The sequence below is a fragment of the Typopeltis vanoorti genome, chromosome 5 (assembly GCF_054136105.1).
Source record: "Typopeltis vanoorti isolate ZY-2024b chromosome 5, IOZ_Tvanoo_1.0, whole genome shotgun sequence".
Lineage (NCBI taxonomy): Eukaryota > Metazoa > Arthropoda > Arachnida > Uropygi > Thelyphonidae > Typopeltis > Typopeltis vanoorti.
In genome coordinates this window covers 8,784,166-8,797,021 of record NC_143553.1, presented here as the reverse complement: position 1 = coordinate 8,797,021, position 12,856 = coordinate 8,784,166, and the positions used below count along the sequence as shown (strand labels likewise).

General features: G+C 34.2%; 1 protein-coding gene across 4 annotated transcripts in view; it reads right to left on the bottom strand.

Moving 5' to 3' along the window:
* Window positions 1–12,856, bottom strand: part of LOC150106217 (uncharacterized) — a 212,374-nt gene that overhangs the window by 64,503 nt on the left and 135,015 nt on the right. For 2 of the 4 annotated variants that reach the window (XR_016548354.1, XM_090393045.1), the window contains exon 7: window positions 2,077–2,169. Coding sequence is in view for 3 of the 4 variants with exons in the window: in XM_090393045.1 (XP_090249171.1) it covers window positions 2,113–2,169 (57 nt within the window). In the remaining variant the exon portion in view is untranslated. Of the gene's footprint in view, window positions 1–2,076; window positions 2,174–12,856 lie in introns of all 4 variants that reach the window. The other 2 variants (XM_090393044.1, XM_090393046.1) reach the window with 1 other exon arrangement.

The following is a 12,856-nucleotide window of genomic DNA, read 5'->3' as shown; positions in this document are numbered from 1 at the left end:
AGGGAGGAATTGAATCTAGCAATTCAAAAGATGAAAGAAGGAAAATCCCCTGGAATAGATGGTATACAGATAGAACTTATAAGAAATATAGATGAAAAAGGTATGGAAGTGTTATGTCAAATTATTAATGGAATTTATGAGGGACAAGAATTACCAGAGGAGTTTAGAAGATCAATTTTTATCCCCATTCCAAAAAAGATGGGCATTTTGGAGTGTAACAATTTTAGAACAATTAGTCATAACTCACACAGCAAAAATTCTGGCATAAATAATTTTGGAGAGAATTAAGAGTAAAATAGAAAAAGAAATGAATGAGGAAGTTTGGATTCCGAGCCAACAGAGGAACTAGAGAGGCTATAACTTGTCTAAGAATTATTGGGGAGAAAACACTAAACCATGGTGGAAAGTTGTTTTGGGGATTTCTAGACTTTGAAAAGGCATTTGATACAGTGAAACATAAAAGGCTTTTTGACATTCTAGAAAATATTGATATTAACTCTTATGACTTGGAAATCTTAGGGATTATATTGGACACAAACAGCGTCAGTATGTGTTAATGGAGAGGAAACAGGAGAATTTCCAGTGGAGAAAGGAGTCAGACAAGGATGCAAGTTATCACCATTATTGTTTAACCTTTATAATGAACAAATGCTTAGAGAGGCACTTGAGGATGTAGAAGGAATAAAAATAAATGGAAGAATCATTAATAACTTAAGATATGCATCCGATGTAGTGATGATGGCAGAAAGTGAAAATGGATTACAACAAATTGTTCAAAGAATTGAAAACTCCTGTAAAGAGTATGGACTAAAGATTAACACAAAGAAGACCAAGATAATGATAATGGGCAGAAAAATAGGAGATAATGTAAAGATAGGATGTGGAGGAAAGATTTTAGAAGTGGAAAGATTTCAATACTTTGGTAGCCGGATCTCAACACGATTGTACTCCGTTAGGGAGAAAATCTAAACAGAAATCAAGGAATGATTCTGGAAGACATCTGGAAAAGCCTAATAAATTCACTCATCTTACCAGAATTTCATTTCGCTAAAAACTATATAACACGTTCAATAAACAATGACTGAGACACCACGCTCCATGCTTATGATGTTATGCGTCAGTTTTAATTTATTTGACTGTGTTACTCCATTCTTCTTTTTTACTAGCAAACAGTGTGTACCGTTATACTTGTCCTAAAGAAGCCAGACAGAATAGCTGGTGAAACTTGTTGACAATTGTGTATATGATTTATTAATATCTAGTCAATGAATAAAACCAAGAAAAAGTTGAAGTTTTAATGTTTAAGTGACCAAATAACAAAAATGGGCAGTAAGTGCTGTTGGAATCTCATCACACTTTAGTATGATGAAATTTCCAAAGTCATATTATGCTTGTGGAATTATGCCTAGAGATTTCATTTTTATGATGAATAAGAAGTTAAAAGTTTAAGGGTCACATAGCAAAGACTGCAATTACAATTCGAGGATAATTGCCTGTTGAAATGAACATTAAATCAATAAAAATGTCATTTTACCTCATTACAAGGCCACACACAATTGTACCTGGATTACTACCTGCAGATTTGGTCTTCTAGGTTTTAAGAGGATGAAGTTGTGCAGGTTGGATAGTTAGTAGATTAGTGCACTGGACTGGAAATTGTCTGATAGGTATCAACAAGTTGTGTATGGAAGAGAGATTGGGATTATGTGGATTGCAGACAGTGGAATCCATATAATCTTACAGAGCAGTAAGTGAATGGAAGAGGCTGCCTGTTGAAGTGGTGAATGCATCTAGAATGAATGAGTTTAAGAAAAGTATTTCAGGTGACATGTGACCTCCCTTGATGACTCTTTGGAGGTCTCTGATGATAATAATATTCAGTTCTTTATGAAACAGTTCATGAATCCCAAAATAAAATTAAATGTAAGATTTGTAGCATGATGTTTCATTAATAGAAAAGCAAAGCATAAAAATTCTTCATATGAGAATCAGCTGCAAGTTCAAATCTTGAAATATATTAACAGTAAATTCACTAATCCTAATTGTATAGTCATATGTAATCAAAAATTTACGTACGTGAAAGCAAATAATTACTATTTTCACACTTTTCATTCATCTCTTTTTGCTGAAGCAAGCTGCATGAATGCCTAATGGATGAATGTTTTCCAACTACCTAAAAATGAAATACATTATTAAAAAAATTTCAGATCGACTCCTTATAAAAGAGTTCAAAATTCTCCTTAAACTAATTTAAATGCAATTTACAGTAGTTAAAAAAACACATCTTCACAATAATGCATTAATATTTATATACAATAAATTATACAGTACTGTTTAGGTGCTAGATAATTTATCACCTGATGTGAGACGCTACTTTGCTTTATACAGGCCTGAGGCCTGAAAAGTATTACTATTATGTTAGATCTCTAGAACATTTTCTGGATTATCTGGCCTTCAAAGCTACCCACAGCATTAATATAGGTTTACAACCTTTGTATGTAGGATTCAAATAAATAGCATTTACCTTAATACAAAGTAATTATTATTCTTATTATTGCTGTTACTAATTCTCCATGACACAATTCAATGACATGTGCTGAAGGGTAGATCTTTGGTATATTTTGTAATTTAGAAATCAATCCAAAGATAACAGCTATTCATAACAACCCAAAGAAAGGTTGTAAACCTACAGTACATTAGTACCACATATGAGCTATTTTTTTTTTTAATGTATTTATTTAATTCAGAAACACCACTCTAGAGACCAAATATAGAACTTCATCAAGCCTTCAATAAACAGGGCAGTGATCTCACACTGAACTATCAAACTCATCTCCCACCTAAAGACAATCACAAGCATCCATTCCCATGATAAAATCTGAACCTGTGGCCTGTTGCTTGGAGAGTATATACATTAGTCAGTTGGCCAACCATCTGGAAAGTTGGAAGGCAGCCTCACTGTCATCCTATCCAAAAGATGGATAACTATCTAAATCTTAGAGGATGTAGAGCATAGTGGACTGTTTTGTTAGAAAAGTGATTCACTTTTACAACAATGAATTTCATTACATCAACATCAACGAGTATTGTGCGGAAAGCTAAATCGGAGTATGAAAAGAAATTGGCCATGCAAGCTAAAGGCAATCCAAAAGAATTTTATCTTATGTCACAAACAAAAGAAAAAATGAATATGGGGGAATAACTTGGATGCAGATGGTACTTAAGTGTTGGAAGCTAATGAGATTAATTAATGAATGCTCACTTTGCTAATATACATCAATCAGGTATATGTAACATGGTGCACAGTGGATGAAGAGTCAGAAAGTTCATGAAAATGAGGTTGAAGAGCTGTTGCATAACATGGATAAGAATTTGTCAATAGGGACAGATGGAATATCAGCCCCTTTGTTAAAGGAATGCTCAGCCAAACTGGCTATGCCTTTCACATGTTTGTATAACTTCAGTCTCAGCTCAGAAATGATACCACAGGAATGGAAGTAATGTATGATAGTTCCATTGTAAAGGGGTGGTGCAAAAACTGATGTGTCTAACTACCAACCCATCAGTATCTCTGGTGTGGTAGTGAAGATTTTAGAGAAGTTGGTAAGAACTCGCATACAGAAATGGTAGACAAACAAGCTATACTCTGCATGGGTTTACTAAAGGAAGGTCATGCTTTAGCAATTTGCTTATATTTTATAACAATGTTATGGCTGAGTTGGATAAAGGGAATGAATATGCTATGATAATGTTGGATTTTTCTAAGGCATCTGATAGGATACCACACAAAAGGCTGTTGCATAAACTGGAGAATATGGGATTGGAATATAAACTCTTGACTTGGATCAGGGGATGGTTGATAGATAGATATAAAAAAAAATGACATACAGTGAGAGTGAATCTGCCAGATTTAAGGTGACCAGTGATGTGCCTCAGGGTTCGGTCCTTGGGCCGTTATTGTTTAATCTGTACATTAATGACATCAGGCGGGGTCTAACATCAGATATGCAATTGTTTGCCAATGATGCAAAGAGAGACAAGGCAACCAGGGATGATAGTGATATTCAGCACTTATAAAATGATTTAAATAGGCTGGAAATTTGGGCAAACGAAAATGGTTATCAGTTTAATGTTAGTAAGCGTAAAGTTATGCGCTTTGGCATGATTAGAGTTCCAGCTTCATATTGTATTAACAGGGTTATGCTACAAGAAGCTGTGGAGGCAAGGGATCTTGGCATATTGGTGGATAGGAATTTGAAGTTCAAAGGTCACATAGCAAAAGGTGCAAATATAACTCAGAGGATAATTGCAATGTTGAAGCGAACCTTGACATGTAAGGAAAAGGGAGTCCTTATAAGGCTCTGATAAGACCACACCTGGATTATTGCAGGTTTGGTCTCCTAGGTTCCAAGGGGATAAAGAAACTGTGGAGAGCGTGCAAAGAAGAGTTACAAAGATTATATCTGGATAATGGAATTTAGATTATGAGGACAGATTGCGAGTATGTGGATTGCAGACTCTGGTTAATAGGAGAAAAAGGGATGATATGATAGAGGTCTATAAACTTTTGAATGGGCATCATAGGATAGCGTCTGATGAAATTTCTCATTATATGGGAGATGGGGAGAGAATACGAGAGCATCCATGGAAGTTAAGTTTGTTCACAGTGAAGAAAGGGGTAAGAATTAGGTTTTTCTCCCAGAGAGCAGTGAGTGAGTGGTGTTACATCCTGAATGAAGCACTTTATTAAAGAAACACTTCACTCAGGATTTAACAAGTCAGAAAAATCAGCTGAGAGAAAAAACTTGTACTGGAGCAGAAGAAATAAAGTACTAACTGTAAATGGAAATTGAATTACCTTCTTTTAATAGAATTGTAAGATCATGTAAAGAACTTTGTGTATAAATGAGTATTATATGAATGCATCATGTATACAATGAATGGGTAAATTAGATGTAAACAATAGTCCAAAGGTCACAGGCGGGCCTGAGGCATTAGCAATCTCAGAATGCAACGCACGTTCATTTCCCGGAATACGCTGCTATGATCTCGCAATGTGCCGAAGGCAGATGAAGAAAGTAGCAGGCATGAAAAGATCACAGAAAGTAATAAGAGGGCACTATCGCACCTAGAAAGGGGGGGGGGAGAATGAGAAGGGTTTGCACCCCTTTCTCAAGGCTTTTTTCGCCTGTTTTGCTGGATGATGATTTGACTTCTCTCATGGACTGGTGGTTCCTGATGGCGTTTCTTGGCGATAGTACGATATCGGACGGTAAGCCTTTCCCTTCGATGTCGGAATTTCTGCTGGTACGAAAGCATGAGATGTCGGCATATGCTGTCTTCGCTCCTCACTGAAAGTTCTGACGGAATAATATCGCGGACGTATACCAGAACTGGCAGCAGAAATGACAATGGTCCAAAACAGATCGAAAATAGACGAGAGAAAAATGCCACATGCAGAGCATAGCTTAATCTGATGACCATAGTGACCCACCACGTGGACGTAGGCTTATGGAAGTATCGAAAGAGAATTCAAACAAAGGACAGTTCAGATGGACATGGAGCCCCTGCTCCAAGAAATGGTAAAGTACAGATTTTGTTGTATAATTACCCCGTCAAAAAAAGGGAAAGATCATTGTAGTATTAATCGAGTATGGACAGTATTTGAGAACTTTAAGTGATTATTTAGCAGTGGCTGATGTCCATAAGACAAATTGTTAAGAATGATTATAGATGGTTGTGACTAGTTTATTAGGCAAGACTAAAATAGTAGGTAGAAAATTTAACAGAAGTGTATAATGTGTGTATTATGTATGTTAAGTCTCTAACTCAAAAGAAGGATTTATTGTTCATATATTAGAGTATTAATCAGTTTGAAAAGGTTTGATTTAGCATGTCATTGAACTAATTGAAAGTGAGATTGGTCTAAGTGTATATTATGTCTTTAGATTCCAATAAATATATTTTTTCTTTTATACCTGAGATTTGCCTGTGATATGAACCAAAACTACCACTCATTAATCTGAACCATAGCGGGGGGGGGATGAAAGAAAGGTATAACATGTTGTTATAGAGGTTACGACTGCAAACCAGAATTTATTTAGCCATAGTAAAGCATTTGATTTATGAGTATAAGCACTAAATTTATTCTCCTATATGCACCAAAGGTCTGGAAAAGTCTCCCTGAATAAGAGTCCCCTCTATTCTAAGATATTGACTGGCGCAGCATTAAAAAATAAATTTGTCAATATCTGAAGAGGAGACAGCCCCAGACAGAAATTAGAGGATTCGTTTCTGATAGCAAGGAATAACCTTTAACAGTCAGGGTAAGCACGTGAGTAAAATTAGGAATCGGCCAGAGATATAGAATTTGCTTTCCTTAAGAATGAACACGTAAGAAGTGATACAGATGTTAGAGTGAAGGAAATTTTGTAAGTCTTGTAGTTAAAGTAGAGAGGTTAAATACATAAGGTAAATAAAATATATTAAGGAAGTGCAAATATAACAGTGGAATAGTTTGCCTTTAGGAGTAGTGAATGCATCTAGTGTGAATGAATTTAAGGAAAGATATGAAAGTTGGTTTGGGTGATTTATAGCCTCCCTCGATGAGTCCTTGACTCCCTGGAGGTCTCAAATGATAATAACATTTTGTTCTAATGGTTATGACATCCATTCCATAAAAAGAGAAACTTCAATCATCAATGTGTACTTCTTCAAAAGGATTCATAGCTTTTACTTATGTGCAAAGTACTTTGGAGAAAACAGCACGAATTCTACACATCTGAGAACTTGTTAAACATTTAAAATTGCCCCATTTGCAATAACCGTTGTTCTTAGGTAAAAGTCAAGGTAAAGCAAGATTCCCACTTATGTGGGAATCTTGCTTTACCTTGGAGAAATAGGAAGGTTAGCTTTCATTTGCATGGAAGAAGTCCAAGATTAATCAAATATCTAGAGTTCGAATCAGAGTGCTATCTCTGTCAACACAGATTTTAACTGAACAAACCCAAAGTGCTCTGCTTTAGAAACTGAATTGAAACAGGAATGATTGCTTTAAATTCCCCAATATTCTAGAAGTGATTCCATTAAACCTAACATCACTATTAATTTTTCTTTATCTGTTACTGATCTATAGAGCTAATGGCATATTAGACTTATCTCACTGCCTGTAATATCATGGAAAACACACCATATCCATACGACTTGTCATATGCAAGTTTAAGCATTCTATTCCTTTATTTATTTTGATTAACTGTAACTTACCAGTGCACAAAAGACAACTTCAGTACCAGATCAAAAATTTTGCCACTAATAACAAAGAGTTAAGGTACCTTGGATAAAGGATTACACAAGAATATAATTTCTTGACACTTATAATTTAATTTACAACCAAGTGAAAAAAAATTATACAACTAGCTCTAATCCAAAATATTTTAATAATAAGGTGTTACACCTTATTATTAATACTTGTATATGGGATATATATGACTTCAACCTTGGTATCTCTGCTGGGTCTTGCTCCACTAATGAGACCTCAATAAAGGTCAAAACCAGTCTAGGTAGTGGCCCTTCCCATAATGCATATTATACATACCCAAAAGGATGTGTACTTTGCATTATAGTATACTAAGGCAATTAATGTGGAGTCATTACCCTCTATATACAAGTAGCTTAGTCACAAAGAAACTTCACATGCAAACTTAATTTGCTTACAATTCAATAACACATTCAACAAGAATATAATTTCTTGGCATTTTTTAAATTTAAGTTTATCTCATTACTAGCTTCCTATCAACATTTTTTTTTTTTTTTTTTTTTGAAAATTAATCTGGTGCTTGTTGGATCAACAATATCAAATCTCACATATTCAATCCAAAAAGGAACTACAACTGCATCAATCTATCTAGATTTAAGTTCCTCTGAATCTATCAAAACGCCTATTAATACCGTGTAAAAATAAGTCATGAATAACCGTCAACACCTCTAAGCTTATCTGTTAGATTTATCAAAACACCTGTTTTGCTAAATTGAACTTTGTTAAATGGCAGATTGTTAAGTGAAATGCTAAGCAAAGGTTTTTTCCCCTTTTTACGGTACACACACAAACCATAGTCAACAACAAACTACAGAAAAGTACTGGCCGAAGTCTCATAGAACCAATGCTATTTTAAGCTCACTATTACAAATAATTAAGGCTGACAATCTTCACTATAGTGAACTGAATTTTCTAGCAAATGATGTCACAATCAGGAGACAAAGGAAATGGTTTAAAATATAGAAAAGAAAACTCATGAAAAATCAAAGAAAACCATGGGAAATAAAATAGAAAAAGTTAAATTATGACAAATAAAATTAAATCATAGAGAGCAGAACAAAGGAAATGGTGAGAAATCTTATATCTCATAAAATATGAGATACTAAGGATATAAAAGATTAGTAGGAATCATACAGAAAGTAAAATGAAAATGTACGAATGCAAACAATAATAGGAGACATAAGAACAAGAGTATAAAATTATGAAAATTTAGAATTAACATTGTGATTTCAAAAGGTTATATTAATGTCAATTAAATTAAAAGCAATATCTTCATAATTAACTACTGTAAATGTGCAGACTGTAAAACTAAGTTTTTAAAATCAAAAATTTAGATCAAAAACTCAAAAATTCTAAATCAAATTTAGAATGTTTTATTTTATAAATAAAGTCTTTCAAACACAAAATAAGCTATGTCCCAACTAAATTTCATAACTTTTACTTAAGACTTTGAATTAAAGAATTCTCGTAGACAGGCTTATACGTTGGTTATGCATTTCTAAATAACTTAGGGAATTGAAACAACGTAGATCCGAATATAAATTAAATTATATTTTAATAGATATTTCCGATATTTCGGCAATGTCACATTGCCGAAATATCGGAAATATCTATTAAAATATAATTTAATTTATATTCGGATCTACGTTGTTTCAATTCCCTAAGTTATTTAGAAAAGAAATTGAATTAAAGAAATACCGTATATTGTACAATATTTCTTTAATTTACAATTCTAAGAGAACAGAATCAATTTATGCCAGCTTGTACATGATTTGAGTCTGTCCAGTCAGTGTCTATCCAGCTGCATCTATTATTTTTTCCCCCTTCAGGCTGATTAATGCAAACTAATGTTCATTTCTGTTCCCTTACTCTTTGTAATTGGAGGTGATCAAATTAACAAATTAATGGTACAGACTGCACAAATCAGTTTATTATGAAGATCTCAGGTAAGTGACAAAAACTTAAGCTAATTTAACATTTCAAAATTTAATTATTAATTCTGGATTTTCATTTTTATAATTTCTAGTTCTTAACTCTGACTCTCATTACTATTTGCATCTGTACTGTTTCGTGTTATCATTTTATGTGTGCTTTTTTGTATAGTTCCTGTCAATCCTCAAAGTACAATTTTCTGAGATTTCCTTTATTCTGTTTATTTTTGTTTTATTTTTCTTTCTTGATTTTATTGCCCTTTGTTCTGTTTCTGGTAATTTCTTTTATATTTTGCAATTTCATGTTATTTACCAAACTTTTATTTTTAATTTCTGGTGATTTACTTCGTTATGTTTCCCATGATTTTCTTTGTTACATTTTTTACAATTTCTTTTGTTCTGTTTCTGGTAATTTCCTTTGTTTTCCTGGAGTGTGTGCATTAATATTTTTACCTTAAATTCACTATAACAAACCTTACATCATATCAACTTATGTCTGGTAACTAGGGCCATAGCAATTGGCTACTGTATTTTCATCATTAATATGATTATGCCATGTAGTCATCTGCACAATACTTTTTCTAAGAGCTTTCATTCTGCTCTCTGGTCTTTGATCAAGTGTTTACTTCTAAGCCATCTTTTAGATTAAATTAAAATTGGATAGAACATTGTTTTGCATACTGCTGGTTTATTGTTTCAGTTAATTTCTCTTAATTCATGCACATTCATTCAAATGGCTCTATACCCACTAGCTTTGCTGATTTTATTATCCATTTCCATATTTAATTTGAATATTTAATTTTTAAATCTGAAAACAAACCCCAACTCAACATCACCAGAGTTAAAGATCGGTACTATCAACATAAGAAGCCTGAATGGCAAAGAAATGGAGCTAGCTGAGGAATTAGATAAGTACCAGATCGACATAATAGGGGTGACTGAAACAAAAAAGACCAAAACTGGTGAGACCTTTCTGAGCAATAAATACAAAATGTTATATTCAGGCAATCACAATCAAGGAAAAGAAGGAGTAGCCATAGTATTCAACACAAAATACGAGGCTAATCTTCTTGAATGGCAGCCAGTCTCAAGTAGAGTAATGTGGGCAAATATGAGAATGGGGAACTGGACAATGAGACTTATTTGTGTCTATGGTCCCACAGAAGGTTCTACTAAGATAGAAGTGAGGAATTTTTTGAGGCTTTAGAAAAAGCAACTGACACAATGAAAAAGGAAAAGTTGGTCCTTGTTGGGGATCTAAATAGCAGAGTAGGAAATGATTGTGAGACATACAAAAATATTTGGGGAAAATTTGGAGAAAAGAGCAAAGCTAATAATAATGGCAAATATCTGTTGGATTTCTGCTCAGGACATGGACTGGTTATTACTAACACCATGTTCCAACATAAAAATGTGCACAAATTCACATGGAGAGAAGAGGCTAGGAATAAGAAAAGTCTCATTGACTATGTTATTGTTGATAGTGATGTTTTCTCCCTAGTGCAGGACACCAGAGTGTACAGAGGATTTGAAATTGGAAGTGATCACTATTTAGTCTTGAGCAGGATAAAATTGAATTTCATATTGAAAAGAATAACATGTAAGAAAGTTTTAAAGCGAATAAAAGTTGAGCAGCTCTCAGATGTGAACTGTAGACTAAAATACACAAATATTATTGAAGAAAAAATGAAAGAGTTTGAGAACAGGAATCAAACATTGGAGATTCAGTGGCAAACTCTGAAGAAAACATTAATTGATTCTGCCAGAGAGGCATGTGGTGAGGTTGTCTGCAAGGATAAAAAAAATCAGAACTCCCTGGTGGACATAGGAAGTTAAAGAGGCAGTGAAGGAAGAGAAGAAAGCATATCAAAAGTTCCTGTCAAATAAGTCAGCTTGTGCTCTTAGAGAATATAGAGACAAATGCAAGAATGCTAAACAATGTGTAAAACAAGCTAAACAAAAGTCATGGGAGGACTTTGGCAAGAATATAGAAAATAAATATCAAGAAGGTGGCAAAATATTCTGGAGGTTGTTGAAGAAGCTTAGGAATGGAGGAAAGAGTGCTGTAAAAGGAGTTAGAGATGATAAAGGTGACATGAAAACTGGAGAAAAAGATATCCTTGAAGTATGGAGTAATTACTTTGAAAAACTGCTAAATGAAACAAGCAGTGATGACAGCACAGTGGTAAAAAACACTGATCAGGCATGCAGGCAGGAATACATATCCATACTTGAAGTAGAAAAAGCCATCAAGGGCTTGAAATGTGGAAAGGCAGCAGGAGTAGATGATATTCGACCAGAAATGCTGAAGTATGGTGGTATAAGTCTTACAGTGGCTGCACTGCATAGTTCAGAAAGCCTGGACAGAGGGACGAATTCCTGATGATTGGAGTAGAGCCCTCATAGTACCAATATATAAAAAGGGAAATAAAACTGAATGTGAGAATTACAGAGGTATTTCACTACTGAGTGTTCCTGGCAAGATCTATGCAAGTATACTTGAGAAACGGTTGAGAAGAATTGTGGAAGAAAAGCTTGGTGAAGAACAAACTGGATTCAGGCCAAACAGAGGCTGTCAGGATCAGATCTTCACTTTACGACAAATAGTTGAGAAAGCATGGGAATATAACAAAGATCTGTATTTAAGTTTTGTCGATCTGGAAAAGGCATATGACAAGGTGCCAAGAGAGAAGCTATTCAATACACTACAGTTATATGGTGTCAATGGGGCATTATATCAAGCAATACTTAGTCTTTATTTGAGTTGTAAGTCAGCAGTTAGAATTGAAGGAAGTACAGGAAGATGGTTTAATGTTAAATCTGGTGTGAGACAAGGATGTACATTATCCCCTCTGTTATTCATTATCTATATGGATCACATTATGAAGAAAAGTGGTATTAAACATGATATCAAAATTGGAGATGTTAATGTCAGCTCTTTGCTTCATGCAGATATGTTATACTTCTAAATAAATCCACTACAAGTCTTCAAGATTCTCTGACTAAATTGAATAGCTGTTGTAATAGATATGGTATGAAGGTCAGCAATAAAAAGACAAAGACAATGAAAATAGGCAGAATCATTGAAAATGTCAACTGTGTTGAGAATGGAGAACTTGTGGAACAAGTAAAACATTTCAGCTACTTAGGCACGATTTTTACTGAAGATGGTAAATTAAATATAGAAATAGCCAACAGAATCAGCAAAGCTGGTATGGTGGGAAGTCAACTGAATAAATTCATATGGAATAAGAGAGAAATTAGTTGGAACACTTAAATTAGCTGTATACAAGACAGTGTTCAAACCAGTTTTAACTTATGGATCTGAGAGCTTGGTCAGAAGTAAAACACTTGACCAAAGACTAGAGACTGCAGATATGAGAGTCCTGAGAAAGATTAGAGGTGTGAACAGATGCCATCAATGGCAATATTATATTAAAAACGAGGATATTAGGAAAGAACTTGACATTGTCAGCATCCAGGAATGCGTTAGCAGAGCTAATCTCAGGTGGTATGGTCACCTAAACAGAATGGGTGAGGAAAGATTAGCAAAACAAGTGTTCTCTGCCAGGTTGGCAGGAAAACGACCCAGAGGAAGACCAAGATATAG